This window comes from Pelodiscus sinensis, unplaced genomic scaffold, assembly GCF_049634645.1.
Source record: "Pelodiscus sinensis isolate JC-2024 unplaced genomic scaffold, ASM4963464v1 ctg70, whole genome shotgun sequence".
NCBI classification, from domain to species: domain Eukaryota; kingdom Metazoa; phylum Chordata; order Testudines; family Trionychidae; genus Pelodiscus; species Pelodiscus sinensis.
Window position 1 is genome coordinate 338,711 of NW_027466028.1, and position 22,320 is coordinate 361,030.

General features: G+C 50.6%; 1 protein-coding gene across 1 annotated transcript; it reads right to left on the reverse strand.

Moving 5' to 3' along the window:
• Window positions 1-105: 105 nt before the first annotated feature.
• LSM12 (LSM12 homolog) lies at window positions 106-22,162 on the reverse strand. Its single transcript, XM_075918421.1, has 5 exons — window positions 21,956-22,162; window positions 19,574-19,707; window positions 3,946-4,055; window positions 2,483-2,609; window positions 106-1,712 (listed from the first exon to the last, which is right to left on the reverse strand). Exons 1-5 carry the CDS (start codon window positions 22,074-22,076, stop codon window positions 1,620-1,622), a joined length of 585 nt encoding a protein of 194 aa, XP_075774536.1. The 5' UTR covers window positions 22,077-22,162; the 3' UTR covers window positions 106-1,619.
• Between the last annotated feature and the right edge of the window lie 158 nt (window positions 22,163-22,320).

Sequence of the window (22,320 nt, forward strand, 5' to 3'; positions counted from 1 at the left end):
CAGCCAACACAGAGAGGGGCCTGTAGGCTCGAGTCTGCCCGCACCCCTGCCCCGGCTCACTGAGGGAGCCAGGCTGCAGCCAGACAAACCCACTGAGGCAGACACTTTTGATGGTTAAAAAAATTTTGGGTTTTATTATTTTGCTAAACAATACTAAAAAAAATTTCCATTTTGTAAAGGCAGGGCTTGAATTATTTAATTTTGATCCATTTATTTAAAAAAAAGGGAAGGGGGAAGATCATGGCAAAAAAAGACACTCCTGTAGCTTTGCCACACCCATGCCTAGCGTAGGAGGAAGCCAGTTTCACAGGCTCCCTGGCCTAGCCTGACAGTGCGGTGGCTGCAGATGAGATGCCAAACGGACCAACGCACGAATCCCAGATGGCTACGGGTACAGGGGAAGACAGCCCAGTGACTAGGCTTTTAGAGTTGGGTTCGACAGAGTGACAAAAGCCCTAGTGCTCGTAGCAAATGGAGCACAGTGCGGCACTGCTGGAACAGATCCCAGAGCGCTCTGCACGGGCGCTTGGCCGTATACAAACCATGTCCCAGCTTGTAAGGGCCCCAGATGTGCACGTGTCCAGAGCAGAAAGGGGATCAAACAAACAGGCTGCTATCCAAGTCCATTTGGATCATTTTAACATTTAAAAAAATAGAAGCCTACACACGACATTTGGTTGCCTGAACCATTGCAATGCAAGAGAAAGCTACCGCACCTCCAGCTCTGCCAGCCCACTGAGGACGAGATACGGCTCTGTGGTACTGTACTGTGGGAGGCAGGGAGGAGAAAATTAGCAGCACCATCCTGTGTTATTCCTAGCGCCTGCGCCTTCCCACACTGGGCCAACGTGTCTTTAGCACAGGACAGTAAGAAAGCAGGGTCAGTCCCAAGTCCCCAAATCGGAACGTGTGAGCTCTCCAGAGAGTCACAGGCAAAGCCACCGAACTCCACAGGGCTGAGTAGGGGTGGGGAGGGTTGTTTTCTTTTTTTGCCATGATCCCAGTGAAGAGACCTGCTAGAAGCAGAAAATATTTAAAGAACATTTTAATATATATATATATATATATATATATATATATATTCATATATATATATATGTAAAGATAAGAAAAATAAGACTAATTCAAGCCTTGCCCTGTGCAAACAAAATTAAAATGGGACCATGCCGGTGGCAGAAAGGTCCCGATTGAGTTAACACAGTCAGATTGTTATTTTTATTTTTAGCAGGGTGTTTGGGAGGGCAGATTCTTCCTGCCTCAAAGCAGGGAGTGGGGAAGGAGGGGAGAATGGTAGACCCCTTTACAAAAATAAAAGGGGCAAGGGTTTTGTGGGGTGGCGGAAGAGGAAAGTCAAAAAATAAAACTAACAAAGTCTGACTGTCCTAGGCGAAAACATGGCAGACGAAAAGAAAGGTTGTTAGTCAAGTCATGGATGATCTTTTAAATTACTCTCTCTGTTTTAAAGTCTAAAGTTTGGAAGTAGTGAGCTCCCTGTTAAAGAGCCCTGGGGAAATAAAATAGACTCCTGGCCCTCCCCCGCCCCGTCTCCTTTGAAGAAATCATGTTATCTTCTGCTGGATCTTGGAAGAGCGCCGCCTGGTGATGGGATCCACCAGCACTCAGGATGACAGCGTGGTTTCCTTCTGTGTTTGCTGTGCTTGTGAACCTTGCATCACCTTTTGGCTTTCCACATCTCTAAAGTGTTTCTCAACCTGCCGAGGGGAAGAGAAAGGGAAAAGCTGGATCAACGTTACGGGATTTGAATTGTACAGGGTCATGGGGGCGGTGACAAGAGACTTTTGCTGCAACCAGCGCCATGGGATTTGCAGAGCGGACAGGGATTATGGGCGCACGCTGCACCTCCTCTGGCCTGGCAGATCGGAGGCTGCCAACAGTTCGGAAGCCAACAGCTCTACTTGTCCTACACGCCGGTCTGCAAGGAACAGTCTCAGTCACAAGCAGCGCGGAATGGCAAGGCCAAGGCTCAGACCCTCCCCAGAGGCCAGCGACATCACAACTCCCTTAACCGCTTCTCAGCCTGGCTGCTGTCAGTAAAACCTGGGGGAGTGGAAAGCAGAGTCCAACCATGTCCGTGGCCTGGCTCCATAGAGACTCCACAAGGAACGCTTACAGGAGACAGTGGGCCATAAGTGGGAGACACTAGGGATGTTAAAATGCATTTAATTAATTAGCTGTGTAACCACTGAAAACGTTACACGCACATGGGGGGGGGGCGCCAAGCTGCTCCCCATGCACACCGGGAGCCTGCGTGTAACCATGAAGATTAACTGATGAGTCCAGGCTTGGCCCCCACAGGTATCTCACTGGGAATGCGAATGGCTAACTGGTAAGTATCACCTTTACTGGCCATGGTTAACTGGTTGGAGGGGGCATAAGCGGTTAATGTTTAACTGGCTGACTGATAAAACAGGACTTCATATCCCTAACCTACACAGTGGCACTCACCCTCCCCTCAACTTACTATTTTGCGTACATGACTCAGGGCACTTCCCTCCTTGCCTTTGCAGTTTTCCACTTGGTAGGGAGGAGCAATAATGACGTCTTCCATCACCACTATGTTCTTTTCTTGCCATTTACAGTCTTTAATGCTGGGAGAGGCAGAAACAAGGCAGATTTTACTACCACCAGCCCGTCCTCACCCCCACCCACTGCTGCCCAGCACTTCCAGAGCCAGAACACTCCCTCTCGCACCCACTTCCTCCCCTCACCCATGGACTTAGGTCCCTTCACTGGCACAGGAAGTGCTGAACCCAGATCACTGCCCACATGAACAATCCTTGGGGTGTGGTTGGGCCAACAGTCCGTCATCACTGAAGATGCAACCGGCACCTACAGGGAAGAGTTATGGAAGCGGCATGCCAACGAGGGATGTGTCTGCAGCAAGAGATGCACACTGCCCAGAGCCAGCGTTGGGGGCTTGCAGTTACAGTCACCCCTGTTACAAGTTGTTCTGCCAGGCAGAGATGCAAACCCTTGCTGCTGAGGTGCCACGGAGCTGCCTGCGTTCAGAGGAGCGGGAGAGCTCCCACGGACCTGTGATACTAGACCGGGCCTCAGGCTGGCACAGCTGCTCATCAGACCCGCACAATCGCTCGCTAGTCCATAGGCTGCAGGCTGCCAGCAGCCATGGAGAGCGATGAAATGGCACAGCCCCGAGCCAGCGAGGCAGGACTGAGACCAAGTCCCAGGGGGCTATTCCACCCACACGCTATAGGGCAGCAGCGAGTGGAGTTGCAGTCAGCTGAAGTGCAGCCTAGAGCAGCAGCCAGCAGCGTGGCTAGACCAGCTTAGAGATGGCCACACAGCACACATGGCAACGAAAGGGAAGCAATGGCAAACCCAGGCCCAGCCCGAGGCTCGTTACGGTGCCTGGAGATCCTGCTACATGTACTGGTAGCTCACAGCATGTAACCTGACACTGTGGGGAGTACTGGGGCTCTCTGAAGCGGTCTCAGGAAGAGTTACCCCACCTGTTAAGAACACAGGCACAGGCGTGTACCCAAGGGCTGGATTTGGAAAAGGGGCAAAAGGGTGAACGAAACAGCAGAGACATCCCACCCAGGGTTGCCAGATGATTTAATAACCCCCCCCCCCCCCCCCCGCGAAAAGAACCACCATGAAAAAAAAAGAGGAAAAAAAGGGGGGAAGGAGACTAAAGTTAACAAAAATAAAGGAATAAAGGGCGCTGCGCCTTTAAATGGTCTCGCACTCCTCACTCCCCCTCCCCTGCCCGACATGGCCGGGGAAAATTGTCCCCGCCGGGCTTCCGTCCGAGGGAAACAGGAAATACCGGACATTTCACACGTCCGGTATTTTCTGGGGTTTTTTTATTTACCAGACCGGGGACCAGAACGACAGACAGTCTGGGCGAAAACCAGACACCTGGCAACCCTACTCCCATCCACTCTCCGGAAAGTAACTTACGTCTTATGTATAGTCTGGAAAAGCTGCTGTCCCTCCAGAGAGACTCCAGCACTAATTGCATACGCCTGGCTCAGTTTCTCTTCTTTCTCCGTCCGTGCTTTGTTGGCAAGCTGGAGTGAGGGAAACAAAGACCTGGAGCATTAGTGATTTTGACCACAAACAACAGAGTGCTGCTTCATCGCTCCCACTTGGGAAACAGAAAGTAACACTGGCCAGCCTGCATTTGACAGAGGCAAATCCTGCCAATGAAACGGTTTGTACAGAAGGCCACCCGTTACAGAAATAAAATGTTACATGACAATCACAGGGGAAAAATCAAACTGAGCATAAAGCAGGGCTCCAGGAGAAAGACTTCAAGCCTCTGCTAGTGCAAGAACAATCCTGTAGCCCACAGCTCAGATACGCACTGAGTTTGAGCAGGCTGAGTATGAAGCCCTGCCCCAAAGATCTTACAATCTTACAGATTGTAAGGTCTTTGGGGCAGGGACTATCCCCACTCATACAGCTGTCAATCGGAAGCACCACAATTCAGCTCCACTGCATAGAGCTCTGACTAGTCAAAGGGGAGATTCCTACTTGCATCACATCTGTTTTACAGCTCAGTTCTCTGCCCCACCACTGTAAATCCAGCCGGGCAGGCAGGGAGCTGTGACTAGGCTTCATGCTACCGGACCTTAGTTCATGTAAGGGACTGTCAGGTTACAGAGATGGTGCCACGAGCCTCTCTGAAGAGCCAAGTCTCCTGGTCATGCTCTGACTGTCACCTCTGCAGAACACAGCCCTTTGGGGTCTGGGGGGTGGGGCCAGGACTGTGCCTTCTAGGCACTAGAGCAGGGGTCTGCAGCATATGGCTCTTCTGAAGTTCAAGCCCAGCCCTGCCTTGCTCCCCTGCACTGGTGCTGCAGCAGGCCCCCAGGCAGCCTCCCCTTCTTGCCCCCCCACATAGAAAAGCCACTACAGGGCCCTTTGTTTTTTGGAGGTGGGGGGGAGGAGAGGGCGAGGTGATGCCTTGTGGCTGCTCCCACCCCCAGCACAATCCCATTGGCTAGTTCTGGCGAATGGAAGCTGCCTGTTTCAAGAACAGGCCTCAGGAAGCACCAATGCCCCTCCCCTCAGGCTCTTAGGTCAACAAGCACATGGCCAGGCAGCCTGTGGGGGCAGAACAGGCTCCTTCCAGAAAAAGATGCTGAGCTGCAAGTCTCACTGGTAAGTGTCTGGTAAGAGCCTCCCCACGTTCTGCCCCCCCACTCCAACCCCCTGCCCCACATAACCCAAATCTTCTGCCCCCCTCCCAAGCCCATACCTCCTCCCACTCACTGCACCCCAAACTCCTGCCCCAGATCACAATTCCCTCCTGCCTTAGGTCACAACATAACCCCCTGCACTGTAACCCCCTGCCCTAAGTTACAACTGCACCCCAATCTTGTGCTTTGGGTCACTCCTTCACCCAAACTCAGTGGCCCCCGGACCCAAAAAAACCCTTCCCACCCCTACCATAAAGACAATGCTGAAACCTTGTGTTGGATAGTTTTACTTTGTTTAAAAATGAAGCTCAGCCAACAAACCCCCAATCAGGGCCCAGCCCCCATCTGGCTGCACCCCTCCCCCCACACCAACCCTGAACCCATCATACACCTGAACCACCTGCCGTGAGCCCCTCATGCCCCCACAACTAGGGATGTTAAATATTGGTAAATTGAACAGTCAAGTAACCTCATGAATTCTTATCGGTAAGTCGACCATTCTGCAGTCCCCAGGGGTTGGTCTAGCAGCCAGTGCACGCTGGCCTCACTCCCGATGAGCCCCCAGCCATGCCTCGCTGCTGCCTCTGTATCAGAGGCAGCAGCACGGGGCAGCAGCAATCCCTGTCTAGGGCAGGTCTGAGCTCTTGGACCCAGCATGAGCCGGAACTGAGCTAGGCTGCCTGCTCACCTGGCTCCTTATACATTTTAAATGCAGAACCGCAGCAGGGGTAAGTCCCTGACTCATCGCAAGCCAGGACCGAGCTGGGCTGCTGGCCAGCCTGCTAGAAGTTTTACCGGAAGGGGGAGAGAAATGCGGGCAGTCTTTAGCATTAACCCATAAACTTTTGCTTATCGGTTAATCAGTTGATGGACTACACTATTACATCTCTACCCACAACCCCAGACTCCTGCACCCCCACATCCCCAGCTATAAAAGTCTGGCAGAAGACAGCCTGAATACACACAGGAGGCTGGATTTGACCAGTAACGATGTAAATGTCAAAGAAATGTGTGAAAAGATGCAACAGCAGAAGTCCCATTAAATAAAGTCTATGAATACAAGGTTTCATTTTTGCTATTATTAATCTCTGACAAAGTCCCTCACCAAAGACTTAAGTGAAGTAAGTTTTCATGGGATAAGAGGGAAGGTCCTTTCATGGACTGATAACTGGTTAAAAGACAGGAAACAAAGGGTAGGAATAAATGGGAAGTTTTCAGAGCGAAGAGGGGTAATTGGTGGGGTCCCCCAAGGGTCTGTCCTGGGACCAATCCTATTCAAACTTATTTATAAATGGTCTAGAGAAAGATAAACAGTGAGGTGGCAACATTTGCAGAGGATACCAAACTGCTCAAGATAGTTAAGACCAAAGCAGACTGAAGAGCATCAAAAAGACCTCACCAAACTAAGTAACTGCCATTGTTGCCCAAATGAAATTTAATGTGGATAAATGTAAAGTAATGCACTTTGGAAAAAATCATCTCAACTCTACATACAATATGATGAGGACTAATTTAGCTACAACTACTCAAGAGATCTTGGAGTCATCGTGGATAGGTCTCAGAAAACATCCACTTGATGTGCAGCAGCAGTCACAAAAACAAAAAATGTTAGGAATCATTTAAAAGGGATAAAGAATAAGACAGAAAATATCTTATTCCCTCCATATAAAACCATGAGACGTCCACATTTTGAATACGGTGTACTGATGTGGTCGCCTCATCTCAAAAAAAAAAAAGATACATTGGCATTGGAAAGGGTTAAAAAAGGGCAACAAAAATGATTAGGGGTTTGGAACAGGTCCTATATGAACAGAGATTAAAAAGACTGGAACTTTTCAGCTAAGAAAAAAGAGGAGCCGGGGGGATATGGTAGAGCTCTATAAAATCATGACTGGTGTGGAACAAGTGAATAAGGAAAAGTTATTTACTTATTCACACAATACAAGGACTAGGGGTCACTAAATGAAATTAACAGGCAGTAGATTTAAAACAAACAAAAAGAAGTTTTTGTTCACTCAGCGCATAGTCAACCTGTGGAACTCCTTGCCAAAGGATGTTGTGAAGACTAGGACTTTAACAGGGTTTAAAAAAAAAAAAAGAGCTAGGCCAGTGGTTCACAAACTTATCAGCATCGTGCCCCCTTTTTGATTTTTGAGAAATCCTCACCCCCTCCTCCCCCAAAATAGCAACAAAACTTGAGCAAAAAAATTTAAAATAAAATAAAGGAACTGACCGGGGCAGCAAAACTTGATGGGGAGAAGGGGGGGCGGGCAGCACTGGGATGCCCCATGCAACCCCTGCAATTTCTCCCCCCCCCCCACCAAGAGGGGCTGTGACGTAGTGGGGGTACCTGGATGGTTTCTATGCTGCTGGCTCTGGGGTAACCCCCACTGGCTGCCATGGGTATCACGACCCAGCGAAACAGGATGAGTCACTATGCAAACCAGTATGGCCAGACACCCCCCATGGAGAGGAACAAAGGAAGGTGGAATGCTGCCCTGGCTGGGGGGCAGGGCTGGAAGAAGGTTGGTTAGTTGCTGTCTGAGAGCATGGAGGAGACAGCCTAGGGAAAGGGGCTGGAGTTTAGGGGCCCAGTCTCCCCCATCTCAAGGGGGCCTGAGGCATCCTAGCCCAGCTCTGTGACCAGATTCCATCTGTGCTGTATCCTGGAGAGGCAATAAACTTCCTCTATTCCACCGGCTGGTGCAGTCTGTGCCATTTCGGGGTGCAGGAGACGGGGGACCCCCAACGCGCCGTCACAGGGGCATGCCCCCCAGTTTGGGAACCCATGAGCTAGACAGATTCATGGAGGTTAGGTCCATCAATGGCTATTAGCCAGGAGGGGCAGGAATGGTGTCCCTAGCTTCTGTTTTTCTGGAAATGGATGACCGCTGTGTTCTCCCCCTCCGGGACGGCTGGCATTGGCCATGTCGGCTGACAGGATACTGGGCTAGATGGACCTTTGGCCTGACCCTGTATGGCTGTTCTTATGTTCAAATCATTATGTCAATTATCAAGAATACTAAACTGTATATTTTCAGTTATGCAAACAGGTATTCTCTTACAGCTCTTTGTTGACTACCTGTTCTGCATTTTGATATAGTTTGGCTCTTTGTTCTGAAAAGGTTGCTGACCCCTGCATGAGAGTAACACGGCCAATACACACCTGACAGGAACCTGCACAGAGACTGCGGCCAGGATCGGGCCCCACTGGGCCAGGCACTATGCGGAGTAGGGATGTGAACGACTAGTCGACTATCCAATAAGCAAATGTTTACTGAATAGTTGACACACGAGTCATTTACCCACCCTCGCTGCCTCTATCAAAAAGAGGAGAGGAAAAGCGGGTGATTCACAGCAGTAGCACTGTGTGCAGCTCGGGGGGTCAGCTCAGGCTCCATGCAGAGCTTCTGTTTTGAAACGTGGGGAGCACAGAGCCAGTGGGGGATTCTTTGAGTATTCCCCCTGCAGCGCTTTTGCCTTTGAAGTGTAGCAACAGCCCTGACTACAGCTACACTTCAAAGGCGAAGGTGCCCTTATCGACTTGTCAATGCAAACTGCACTGACTATTCGATTAGCCGATTAATCTAAATGTAACCTCCCTAATGCAGAGCTAGAAGAGACGCCGCCTCAAGGTGTGCATAGTCTAGTAGCTTCTGTGCTGGCGAAAGAACCATTTTTTGATAATCTTGCAAGCTGAGTTACAGCTCAGGGAGCAGAAGTAAAAGGTTCCTAGGCATTGTCGGCCATCTGTACCTCTGGGGAAAGTCTCCCAGAACAGTCGGTACTTGGCCTCAGAGGAGATGGCCAACAAGCCACACCTGAAACTGATACAGGTTCCTACCAACTAGGTATGGGACAGAACGCAAGTCACAGAACTGTCAGGTAGCTGCAGCTTGTTTGATCAGCGCTGGATGTGCACTAGACAGACAAGTCTGAAGTCCTGCATTCCACTTCCATCACCCAGAGAAAGCCTACTGGGGAAAAAAGCGCATGATGCCTGTTTGCTTTAGGTACCACACTGGAAGCTAGGGACTTGAAATGCTCATGCTATGCATGTTTCTTTCACATGAAAAACACATCTCTGTAATTCATGGTTGAGATCATAGGTTAAGTTAGTTTGATGGTAGCAAAAAATAGTGGGTGCAAACAGGCCTTTACCCTTCTCATTCAAAGATCTTTATGTACTTAAATTTAAAAAAATTGAAGTGTTTTTAAGGTAGTATTAGTAACCATATCTGTCCTGGAGGCCCAACAACATTGGGGCTTTACAGTCACATTTTCCTATTCTGTGCCGCCTCATTACAATCTGTTCCTTCTCCTTGTGTGTGCTTGGCACAGTATACAATGCACAAAGCAGCAGAATTGCCCATCTCCTAATCTCAGAGTCATGGTCATTTCAGGTATCAACAAGAGCGGGGGGGGGGGGGGGGGGAGGAGAGAAGGGAAGGAGGGTTACTGTGGTTAGGAGGGCTTGTCTACACTGGGAACTGGATCAGCATAGTTATGTTGGAACAATTCCAGCATAGCTACTGTTCCCCCACCTCCCCCCCAGGATACTATTCAGAATAAGTGCAATTTTGTTCCCAAATAGTTACTCCATTCACAAAGCCAAGTAGTTACTGCAGAATGCAGTTCTCATGTAGGGGGAGTTTACTCCAGAGGAGCTAAGTTATGCAAGAACAGCTACAGCTGAATAGCTTCCAGAATACTTATGTTGGTCAATTTCCCAATGAAGACAAGGCCTTTCTGCATGTGAAGTGCTTTGAGAGATGGAAAGCATCAAGTATTTCCTGCACTCAGCCCATAAGAGGGGGGGGGGGGGGACAACTGCTCACAAAGCAGGAGTATCCTAACTCTAGACAAGGTCAGTCTTTAACCAAAAAAAAAAGCCAAACTGACCTCTAGTCCCCAAGTCATCCCATGGGACCTAGACCATGGAGAGGTTGCATTGCTACAAGTCAGGCATTCCTTTTACCATCGCCCACTGCAATACTACCAACTGTGCAGAGCATTGGCATGCTGTAGGCATAACAAATAAGTCAGAAGCTCTGACTAGAAGAGATCACTGCAGCACTAGATGTGTGACCTAGAAGCCGCTGTGGAATATGTGGTCATGAAGGCTATTTTAACAAAGCAGCAATGCAGTTTTCACCAGTTATAAAGAAAAACCCAGTTACAAAAGGAAGTTTCTTTCCTTCTAGGTCAACCTTCAGCTATCAGATGCAGAGAAAATCTACAGAGCAGAAAGCTGGCCCCACTCATGCAAGTGCTTGAATAAGTCCCTTTATCAGGTCCAGTTAAACGCATAACCTGGGATATTTACAACATCTGTAAAGCATGCAACAGCACAGCACAAAAAGCACAAGCAAGCCAACACCTCAGATGAGAGGGCTCCATTCCCAACTGACAGAACAGGGATGAATGGGGGAAGTTAGCAGACTGGCAGCAGAATGAGGATTCTGTTTTGCTAGGGATATCAATGTGTAGAAGACTACACGATTAACTGATAAGCCTGGGCTTACCAGTTAATCCCTCAACTACAGGCTGCCCCCCCCCCCCCCGCCCTTGCTTCCTCTGTATCAGAGGGGGCGGGGGAAGCCAGAGCTTGTGGAGAGCTGGCTTTTAAGCTAGCTCCCCACAAGCGCTGGATCGGCCTGCTTGTCCCCATCACCACACTGCTGCCTAGGAAAGTAAAACTTTGATTTGGCTAATCGAACAGTTGGTGCAATTTGCACCGACTATTCGATTAGTTGATAAGGGCGCTTCCACCTTTGAAGTGTAGTTGCTATACTTCAAAGGTGAAAGCACTGTGGGGCGTACAGGGCCAATGGCAGCACTGCATGGGAGTTCCCAGCTGACCTCTGACTCAACGCGGCACTGCTGCTTTGAAGCGCCCCCTCCTCGATGCCTCTTTCTGATAGAGGCAGCGGGGGGGGGGGGGGGGGAAGAGACGTGAGTAGTCGACTATCCAATAAGCTTTTGCTTATCAGAGTGTCGACTAGACGTTCACATCCCTTCTGCTGCCTTGGATAGAGAAGCAGCAGCGCGTAAGGTGAGGGGGCATGCAGGAGCTGGTAAGTGCAAAGAGCCAGCTTTCAAGCCAGCTCTCCATGGACCTGCCTGCCCCCTCTCCCCGCTAGCTCCCTGCAGACGGAGGCTGCTCTGTGTCAGCAATCCCTGCCCGTTGGGAGCTCAGCACCTTGTGGACAGGGGCTGCCACCAGCCCACACTGCTATCTCTGTATCAGAGGCAGCAGTGCAGGGTGGCAGGCTGAGGTGGTTTTAAACTGGCTCTCCTCACAGACCAGCTCCCGCCTGTCACCCAGCACTTCTGCCTCTGATAGAGAGGCATGAGCATGGGAAGGTAGGAAGATCCCCAAGAGTGGGACTGGAGCGCATTGGCTGCTGGCCCCACCTCCGGGGACTATCGAATAGTCACGTAACTACAAACATTTTGTGTGGTTACACGACTATTCAATTATACACCAACATCCCTACTCTGCCAGAAAGCATCCCATGCCACCTGACCCTAGGAAGCGTTTTCTATAGATACAAAGCCATTTTACAAAACACCACATCCCAGGGCAAAGTCTTCTCACACCCCAAATAAAGTCACTGTTAGCTAGAAATGGCACATTTTGCACAGCTATCAGAGGCAGTTTCAAGATTCTCTCCTCTTACCAGTATGAAAATCCTAAGTTCCACAAAGCAGAGAAACCTTGCTACACACAATTCTCAACAATAGTAAGTGATCAATCGCCCATGCCACCCACAGAGAAATGGCTGCCCAAAAAATAGTCGGTTGTATCTTGTTTTAGTGCTCAGATCAATGAGTCTCACTGGGACAGTATTTTGATTCCTTCTTATGTGCCCCAAATGACTGTCACCAAAGAACTGAAATACCAGAAGGGGGTGGAAGGAATCCCTCTGGCCAAACAAGTGGCGCTGATTGGTGATTTAGTTAAAGGTCCCTCTGAGAGAGAATTTAATTTGGTAGCTGCATTACAAGACTCATTCCAGCATAGCTTTCATCGTAACTTACAAAGGATCAGACTCATCTAAGCAACAACTATGTTCCCATATGGCTGCTGACTAGTGGAAGTAGGTTTTTTTTTTTGCAGAAGTGTTGCTTTAATGGATTTGTACAACAGAGTATGGCTGGCTCACCTAGTTGTCAGAAGACAGAAGGTCTATGGTGATCAGGGGAGCAAACAGCCTCACTGGGATCCTGGGCCGGGGGGGGGGGGGGGGGGGGGGGGAGGAGGTGTACCTGAAAGTAGCAGGGCCCCAGGACAGCTGCCACCTTTGCCATCCCCCACCTTCCTGGTCAACAGACCTAGTGGTGATCAGTTAAGGCTGGACCAGTAAGGCATCCCCTTCTGTAGCCGAGAAGTGAGCAGCTAACCAAGAGCTCACTCATGGCACACATGCACCAGTTTGTTCCCAGTTGCTTGGGTTTGGGCATAAAGCGTTTCACAGAAGACTCCTCTGAACTCTGAAAATTTGATGCTCAGACAAACTCTTTGTCCATTTGGAGGCTGGATTTAGCTCCAACCAGTGGCTACGCTGGAGAAACATCCCCTATCCAACGGCCTGGCATGTAAGAACACACACAGGCGAGACCAGTCAGGCTTTAGAGGGGACCCTGCCTTGGGAAGAAAAGTAGCAACCATTACACTGCAGGGAGCACGTCTCCTTGGCGAGGGACTGCTACAACACACCCCGCGCAGCAGCCCAGTGTTGGACAAGTGGCCAGTTCCCTACTCTGCCAGACTGGCTGAGGGAAGGCCTCTACTGGCAGAGAGCTCAGCTCACTGTCTACGTATTGCCAGATCCCAACCTGGGGCACAAACACCATAAGGCAAAACTAAGCACATCCCAGATAACACTCTCCTAAATTCAACAGCACCTTAGTCCAACAAAGAGAGAGAGAGAGAAGTGGAAACACCTAGGACTCTAGCCCCGCGCCTCACGTAGCATTACTCCCGGGTAGGTGACTATGGGCAACAAGCTCACATTTACATGAGGTCATTAACCCCAAGCATCAAGCTCCAAATTGTAAAGGTCTTTACAGAACAAGTGTCAGAGCTCACAAGACATCTCTATTACTCGGCACTGCTAGCAGTGAAAGAAAAACAAACTGCATCTGCAAAAGCCTGGTACAGTTTCCAATGCAAGCATTCAAAGCCGTTTCACTGTCAGCTACTCTGCAGTTCCAACTCCCTCAGTCGCCAAAAGCCTCTGAATTTGCTTCTATGAGCCTATTAAGCAGATTCAGCTACACACCTTGTGCAATAGCTCTATGAATGAATGAGTCACTTCCCTTCCGTATCACGTATGTATGAATGATACAATGCGCAAGGCTCAAAGAAAGCCACTGAGTTCTAGTCACATTCCTCCATCCCCCAAGACTCCTCCCACCACAGTTACTAAATGGCAGCTATGTGAATTAGCCAGAGCGAGCTATTGCCATCTGATCCCACAAGGACCGCTCCCAGTTCAGAACTACACAGATGCAGGGTATGACACCTCACTCACAGGCGAAAGCAATGGCTTCATGATAAACCAGCAGTTTAGTTACAACAGGGGAGGCAGGTGCCCATCAATGAAGGGCACTGAGTTGCCTGCAGCCATGTTCAGGCCCCAGGAGCACTCCCTGCTACATCTCTTGGCATCCTCTCTCAAGGGCTACAGCACCAGGGAAAAGGATTCTAGGGGGCATCTGAGGGTCACTGGTTGTAATCGCAGTCACAGTAAAAAGAAGTTCACAAGCTCATCTCATCCACCCCACCCACAGAGCCACCTATTTTGAAGGTTCCCCTTAAACTACGGCTTTAGTTTCCACTGGAAATGCTACCTCCAGTCAGGCTAAATCTACACTGGCACTTTACAGCACTGTAACGTTCTGACTCGGGTGCGAAAAGCCTTCGCCTCCCCTCCAGCAGCACTGAGAGCCAGGCCCCAGCACTGTGAGCTGCTCCCTAGTGGAGCTGGTTTACATAGAGTATGTGTGCCGTGACCACACTTTCCAATTTTCACAGCTCCTTTCTCTAACTCCTCTCCTTTGCTCCAAGGCCATAGATTTAAGAGACCTCAAGTCAGATCCTTTCCATAATATCTCCCTGGTTTGCTGATCACTTCAACCACAGAACTGTCCCATCTCAGCTGGATCTTCCCATCTCAGCTCTTGGTAATTCTCTATTTTAATCTTTTGCATCCCATTTCTGCAGGCATCACAAATACCACAGCTAGACTGTCACAACAGCCCCCTTTCCACCCTGCGTTCCGGCAGCATAGCCATTTACCAGTCTTATTCAGAAGAGTCCCTCCTAGTTGAAGTTTTTCTCCACTTTCCGTGCCTGCTCATCTCAGCTCCCCTTCCCAGAGCACAGCTCTCACTTGTGCTGTATACAGGATTTCTTCTCCAAGCTGCCTCAGCCATCCACCTGCAACAGATACTCCAATATCCCTTTCCCTCTCCCTCATTCTTCCATTCACCAGGGGACTAGTAGATATGGATCCTTACTTTGCGGTCTTAAATGGCAGATCTCCCTCTTTCCACCTTCGTGTGTCACTCCCACTCTTCCTATATGAAAGTTGTACTCAGTTAAGATGTTCCTCCTCTCACTCTACAGCTTATTTCCCAGTCCTGCAGCATCCAGACACCCTGCACACCAGCCTTTGGAAGAAGTTTTGTAAGTGGAAGAGATGAAATGCTGCAGGTGTCTCAATCAGGCAAAGACTTTTTTAGTTATGACAGCAGACAGACTTCTGGACACTTGTGACTGCAGTGGAAGTGCCGTTTGATTTGGGTTTCTTGCACTGGAGAATTTTGGTAGTTATTCTGCTAGCAGGAAACCTTCAGCCCAGAGGTTCCCAACCTTTTCCAGATGGGGACCCATTTTGACAATTCAAGACAATTTGGTGACCCAAGGCAATTCAAAAATAGGGAGGGAGCAGAGCCAGCTGGGGCGACACTTGGCGACCCATATTTGGGTCCTGACCCATAGGTCGGGAAACCCCCGTGCTTTACACAAATGCTCTCCTTACATAATTGTTAGTTAATACACTTTAAAACAGTGGTCCCCAACGTTTTGGGGCTGCCAGGTGCCTGGGCTGCTCACAGGCCACGTGACTGGGGGCGGGGCCAAGCACGCGCCGTGCGCCCAGGGCCAATCATGCGCCGCGCGCTCAGCGCCGGCACGCACCGCAACCCCAGGGCCGGGGCTGCCCATGGCTGGCACCTGCCGCACGCCCGGGGGCGGGGCCAGCCCAGATTGCTCCACAGGCGCACATAAATGGCCCAGCGGGTGCCACGTTGGGGACCACCACTTTAAAATGTGTTATGCATACAGTGATTTCCTGCCATAGCCAAGTAAGGACCTGTATGTCCATTATATCTAACTACCAGCATTTACAGTTACAGCAATTGATGCAACTACAGGGTGTAATTACACCTGTACAGTAATTGGGTCATTTGATACCATAGTCAACATGATAATCCATCAATAAGACAAAGGAAACTCTCATAAGCCACAGACAATGCCACTAACGCACATATGTGTGGTTCCTAGGCACCCTGCCATGTTATCTTACCATTGATGCCTGGGACCATCACAAATACTATCCCATCTGTTCCAAATGATCCCCATCCGGATCAGAGATTGCTTTTTTAATGGGTGGTTTGCCTCATCACCCCTAAAAGCTTCCTTAAAGATGGCAGCCACACCCTGCTTAACTTTGCTACTCAACTACATTCCCTGTCCTTCTGCTTGAAAATGAATCCAATCAGAGCCAAACCCAAAGTTTACCTACATCTTGAAGCTTCCAAGTTTCTCGTATTTCTACCCTTTTCCCTTTGATTTTAGCTCACAAGAATGCTAACCCCACCAAGGCCCATTGAGCTGACTCAGCCCTGCCATGCTAAGATCACACTGAAATGCAGCAGGAGGATGTATTTGTCTACCATGCAGTTACTGACTAGCACCATTCTCCAACACTCTAGGGCAGGAGTGGGGGACTTTTTTTGGGTTGGGGGGGGACACAAGTGAGAAAAAAAGAGCCTGGACAACAGCCCCTGGCCTGAGGTTCCTCACCCCTGCTCTAGGGTGACATTAAAAGGCCAGCACTGATCAAGCGAAACCTAACCGCTGGTCTGGCCACACACATGCTGGCTGCTCCGGGGATCATGGCCGGTGGCTGCCAGAGCTGAAGCCAGCTGTTTGTGACAGCCGGGGTACACATATTATTTGCATATTTATCATTTGCATAAGACAATGTTACTAGTCTGCCAAAAGTTTGTGAATGGGTTTGCCAGTCTGCGGTATAAAAAAAAGGTTGGGAACCACTGCCCTAGCTAACCTACATCTTCTCTTACCACTGTATCCCCAGCCCAGTTAGCTGGAGCATTTGACACAAAGCATCCAACTTTTCTGACAGCACAAGATAATTTCCCTTGTACTCTCTCAGACAGGACCTCCAGAAAACCAGAAATGATCTATTTTAGAAGGGAAGTTATATTCAAGTTACACAGAGATCCCTGATACACAAAACTGGCCATCCCATGTTTTCCAAGGCTTCTGCATCCTATCATCCTAGGACCATGCTGTCCAACCAGAGGCAGACTAGCCACACTCAACTGGCCAAATAGTAATAGGTGGCTAGTGTGTTGGACTACGGCCCAAGTAGCTCTGATCTACAGGCAGTCCCCGGGTTACGTACAAGATAGGGACTGTAGGTTTGTTCTTAAGTTGAATCTGTATGTAAGTCGGAACTGGCATCCAGATTCAGCCACTGCTGAAACTGATCAGTTTCAACAGCGACTGAATCTGGACACCAGTTCTGACTTACATACAGATTCAAGGTAAGAACACCAGGCGTCCCCAAGTCAGCTGCTGCTGAAACTGATCAGCAGCTGATTCCAGGAAGCCCGGGGCAGAGCAACTCTGCCTCAGGCTTCCTGTAGTCAGCCGCTGGTCAGTTTCAGCAGCGGCTGACTTGGGGACGCCTGGGGCAGAGCAGCTCGGGTGCTGCTGGGTTGGTCCAGTAGCGCGGCCGCTCCTCGGCGCTACTGGACCAACCCAGCAGCACCCCAGCTGCTCTGCCCCAGGCGTCCTGATTCAGCCGCTGCTGAAACTGATCACCAGTGGCTGAATCAGGACTCCTGGGGCAGAGCAGCTGGGGTGCTGCCAGGTTGGTCCAGTAGCGCCAAGGAGCGGTGCTGCGGGACCAACCAGCAGCGCCCCACCTGCTCTACCACAGGCCCCGGGCTTTGCTCCACATCTCCCTGGTCTGCTGGGGAGGGGGCACTAGCTGCGTCCCCCCCCCAGCAGACCAGGGAGACGCGGAGCAAAGCGGCGGAGGACCCGGGCCGGACCCGCGGCGCTTCCAGATCAGCTTCCAGACCAGGCGTCCCGCCGCTCCAGTCCTCCGGGCCGAGAAAATCCCCGTTTGTAACTGCGGATCCGACATAAGTCGGATCCGCGTAACTTGGGGACTGCCTGTACTCACCAGAACAGGAAGCCTCCAATGTATGGCAATCGCTTGGAGACTGAATAAAGCAAATGTGGGGAGACTGCTTAAGTGTTAACCTAGCTAGTCTATCCATCAGTGTCATTGCCAAAATGGGAAACAAGCACATAGAACTCTGCAAATTTGCAGATAGCCGTGGATGTCAATGCAGATATCCATGGACCATTTTTGTTAATAGAGATGCAGATATAAATACAAGGTGTTTTGACCTGTGATTCTGTAGCCAAATACAGCCCTCCCAAAGAAACCCTGGGTGCTGCAGATAGCAGTGTTAGGGGACTCGACTAATGGCATGCTCCGTGAGCAATGAATGCACAACCCTGCAGTAGCACTGCAAGAAGACAGCAAGGTATTTTTCAGCCAAGTTACCCAGCCTGACCACTGGTGGTATCTGAAGAGACTGTTGCACTTTATACAAAAAGGACTGTGTTAGCCCTGGTGTCCTGGCTAAACGCCAGCTCAGGTGATCATAATCCACCTGCCCCAATTTCCACTGCAGTTACACAAAGGAAGGTTACTCTTCACTTCCTGCTGTGTTGCCAGGAAAGCACTGTGTTACCTATCACTGAGATACCAGGGCTTTAGCAGGATGCAGAGGGATCTATGCAGCTGCAGAAGAGGAGGTGGGAACAGAATTGTAATGCATCAGACAGCCAATGAGATAGTGAATGTAGGAAGCCTTCTGTCACTGCCACTTCACACAGTTTAATACTCAAAGCTGCCATTGTGCCTGGTCCACACCTTGAAAGTTAGATTGACATAGCTAAAGCACTCAGGGTGTGAAAAATCCACACCCAAACACTACAGCTATGCAGTGTAGATGCAGCTAAGTGGATGGTTGTCATCATAGCTACTGTTGTTCAGGAAGGCAGTCTCCTACAGCAATGAGAACACGTCTTCTGTTGCTATAGGAAGAGTCTACACTACAGCGGCACAGCTGGAAGGGTCTACACAGTAAAGGGTTACAGGGGTTTAGTACAGAACTGCCACGGTGGTGTCCTAATGTAGATGTCTTTGGATCATAAGTCCACATATCTTATAAGCCTTTGAGACCCACCACAACACAGTAAAGTCCTGACAGAGCTGGGTCTTGCAGTGGTCCCAAATTGCACCCACAGCACTTGAAATGCCAAGAGCATAGCACAAGCGTTAAGCCACAGTGCCAGTTTCCAAGGGTAAGGCCATGTTGAAATCAGATCCAAAAGCATGGTGGATTTTCTGTGTAAACAAGCCCCAAAACGAACCTATATACGGTAGTCATGGCAGACAACTGTCCAGAAAGGCCTGGTAAAAAAAAGACTTATGAAAAGTTGGTCTTGTCAGGTGCCTTGTAACCCACACCCAACAGAAGAATTGGATGGCAATAGATTCCTCCTCTAGCTTCATTCAGCCAGGAATGCACCGTACTATGTTTTGGCAAAACAGAAGCACCTAATGAAGCCTGGTCACAAGATTCCAGACTCTCAAATTTTCATCTGCACAACAAGGAGCTCAGCTGCCCATGGACCAATCACCTTGGAAGACCATTCCTCCCACAATTTCTACTGTAGCCTAATGACAATTGCCAAGTATAAAGATGCCCAGGCTGCCCTTTTATAGAAACTTTAATGCACGTTTAAGTGCTTCACTGCACAAGAAGAACCAGAATAGCACCATGCACATGACCAGTCTGATTTAAATTGATAAAAGCCATGTCAACTAACCAAATATCATGCAAAGTAGGATATTTAAACAGTAAGAAATGCAACTGATTCATAATACAAGTAACAGTGCATTTACTCTTCCTGTCAATTAAATCAAGCATAAATCCATGAGCACACAAAAGGAGAGACAAGGATAAAGGGCCCTTACCTTGCTAACATTGAGTGAAGCTAAAGGAGGAGGGGTTTCCGTGCGGTCATTAATTATTTCCACTTCTGAAACATACTGTAAGTTTACGAGCAGGATATCTGCGTGGTTGGGCTTTCCACTGGAAGAGGGACATTCTGGAGGAAAATAGCATTAAGGAAAACAAATCCAGGCGGACACAGTTAACAGCTCTGAAATGAAAACTGGCAAGGAGGGCTACATGATACCGGTTAGGGAACAAATCAACAGAGGAGTTAGATTTTCAGCAGGTAAGTTCTTCCACCGCACTAAGGTGTATAACAGTGAAATGATTGGTCAGCAGTAAAAAGCAGAAACAGTGCTAGCAACAATTATTTAAACACAGCTGCTGCCAGCAGGGGTTTCCTGACCATGGGACTGAATCTGTTTTTGCTAATAACTGTTGTAAGTACACTAGACAACCTCGGATGCTGCATGATCTGCAGTGTACTTTTCAGGAGCACACAGAACCTTCCCCATTCTAGTCAAGGAAGATAGAAAGGGCAAGATTTTCAACAGACATGGGGCAAGGTTTTGCTGATCAGTACAGAGAACAGTCACTAATCCTTTGTTTCTCAACATGAAGAAATTGAGCAAAATAAGCCACTGCCGAATAAACTACTCTAGAATAGCTCTGTGGGGGCACTCTTTCTGGAGTAAATGTACACATGGGTAGCTACTGCAGGCGAGCAACTGAGCTTTAATTTCATACCCAACCATACTCCAGAATTACTTGTCTATAGAGAGAAACCTTAACACGCACCGACTACGTCTAGACTGGCATGATTTTCCGCAAATGCTTTTAATGGAAAAGTTTTCCCATTAAAAAAGAGTGTCTAGATTGGCATGGACGCTTTTCCGCAAAAGCACTTTTTTCGGAAAAGCCTCCGTGCCTATCTATACGCAGTTTTGTGCAAGAAAGCCCCGATCGCCATTTTCATGATAGGGGCTTTTTTGAGCAAAACAATACTGCGTTGTCTACATTGGCCCTCTTGCGCAAAAGCATTTGCACAAGAGGGCTTTTGACCGAACGGGAGCAGCATAGTATTTCCGCAAGAACACTGACAATCTTACATGAGATCGTCAGTGCTCTTGCGGAAATTCAAGCCGCCAGTGTAGACAGCTGGCAAGTTTTTCTGGATAAACTTGCCGGTCTAAGCGCAGCCACCGGGTTTCTAGACCAAATAACATTCCCTTACTGCAGATGCAACCTGAACACAAGTTACTCTATTAATACTTTCACCTACATCTATGGATGACAAGCTCTAAAGAGTCATAGAAGAGATTTTTCCATTCATAATCACACTTCAGAGAACATAACCTTACATACATTTGAGATAGTTTGTCACTTCTAGAATGACAGAACCGTGTAAATTAGACACCAGCTTACCACCCCCAGAAAAACCTTTATAGCACTGACATTAATTCCTGCGCAATCTGTTCCTGCTGAAGAGGGATAGTTAGTCCTCCTCTCCTTCATCTGTCTGCTAGAGTAAGCAGAGAAGAACATATAGAGACGAGTGTGGAGACTGCATTAGACATATGGCTCTGCACGCTGCTTCTCCACTCCTAGGAGGAGAGGGAGTCTGGCCTCAGCCATAGAAATGAAACAGTCTGCAGCTTAAAAGCCGCCAGCAATCAGCTCTCCCTCCACCACAGGAAGAGCACGGCCCTCATAAAGGGGAGAAAGGTGGAAGAGGAGGAGAGCACACGGGGAAAGCTGCGTACAGAGCGCACCCTTCCCCGGGAAGCCAGGCCCTGGGCCCACCAGGCACCCTCCGTGCGCCGCCTCTTCCTCTCCAGGGCTCCCGCGGCCCGCTCGGGCCCTGCCTGGCACAGGTGCGGGGAGCGGCCGGCCGAGGCCCCCCGGGCGTGCGGGGAAAGGCGCGGGGCCCGCTCCCGGCGGCTCTGCAGGTGGGAGCGAGACTGAGCGGGGGCTCGCGACGGCCAGTGCCCCCGGCCCGCCCCCCCGCCCGCACACACGTGTCCCGCGCCGCGCCCCCGCACCCCCCCCGGGCCCACAGGCCGCCCCCCCCGCCCCGCGGATACTGAGCGCCGCCCCCCCCGGCCTACAGGCCCCCCCGCGCGGCGGATACTGAGCGCCGCCCCCCCCCCGGGCCCACAGGCCCCCCCGCCCCGCCCGGCGGATACTGAGCGCCGCCCCCCCCGGCCTACAGGCCGCCCCCCCCGTCCCGCGCCGCCCCCCCCGGGCCCACAGGCCCCCCCGCGCGGCGGATACTGAGCGCCCCCCCCCCGGGCCCACAGGCCCCCCCGCGCGGCGGATACTGAGCGCCCCCCCCGGGCCCACAGGCCCCCCCGCGCGGCGGATACTGAGCGCCCCCCCCGGACCCCCCGCGCGGCGGATACTGAGCGCCAGCATCTTGCTGGGGTAGTCGAAGGCCACCACCTCGCCCTGCAGCCGCTGCTCCTGGCACGTGCGGCACGACACCTGGCTGCCCACACTGAAGTACTCGCCCGGGGCCGCCATCTTGTCTCAGCAGCGGCGGCCGCGGCTCGGCTCAGCCCCAGGGAGCCCCACGCCAGGCGGGGGGCGGGGCCAGGCCGGGACGTCGGCCCGCGCGCGGCGTCTGGCGTCATCGCGCAAGGGGGCGGGGCCGCAGAGAGGGCGGGGCGGGGACACGCGGAGGGAGGGGCGTGGCCAGCAGGACAGGGCAGCGCTTCACAGGCTCCCCGGACGGTTTATTAGGGGATGAGCTTCCGGGGCCGGACCC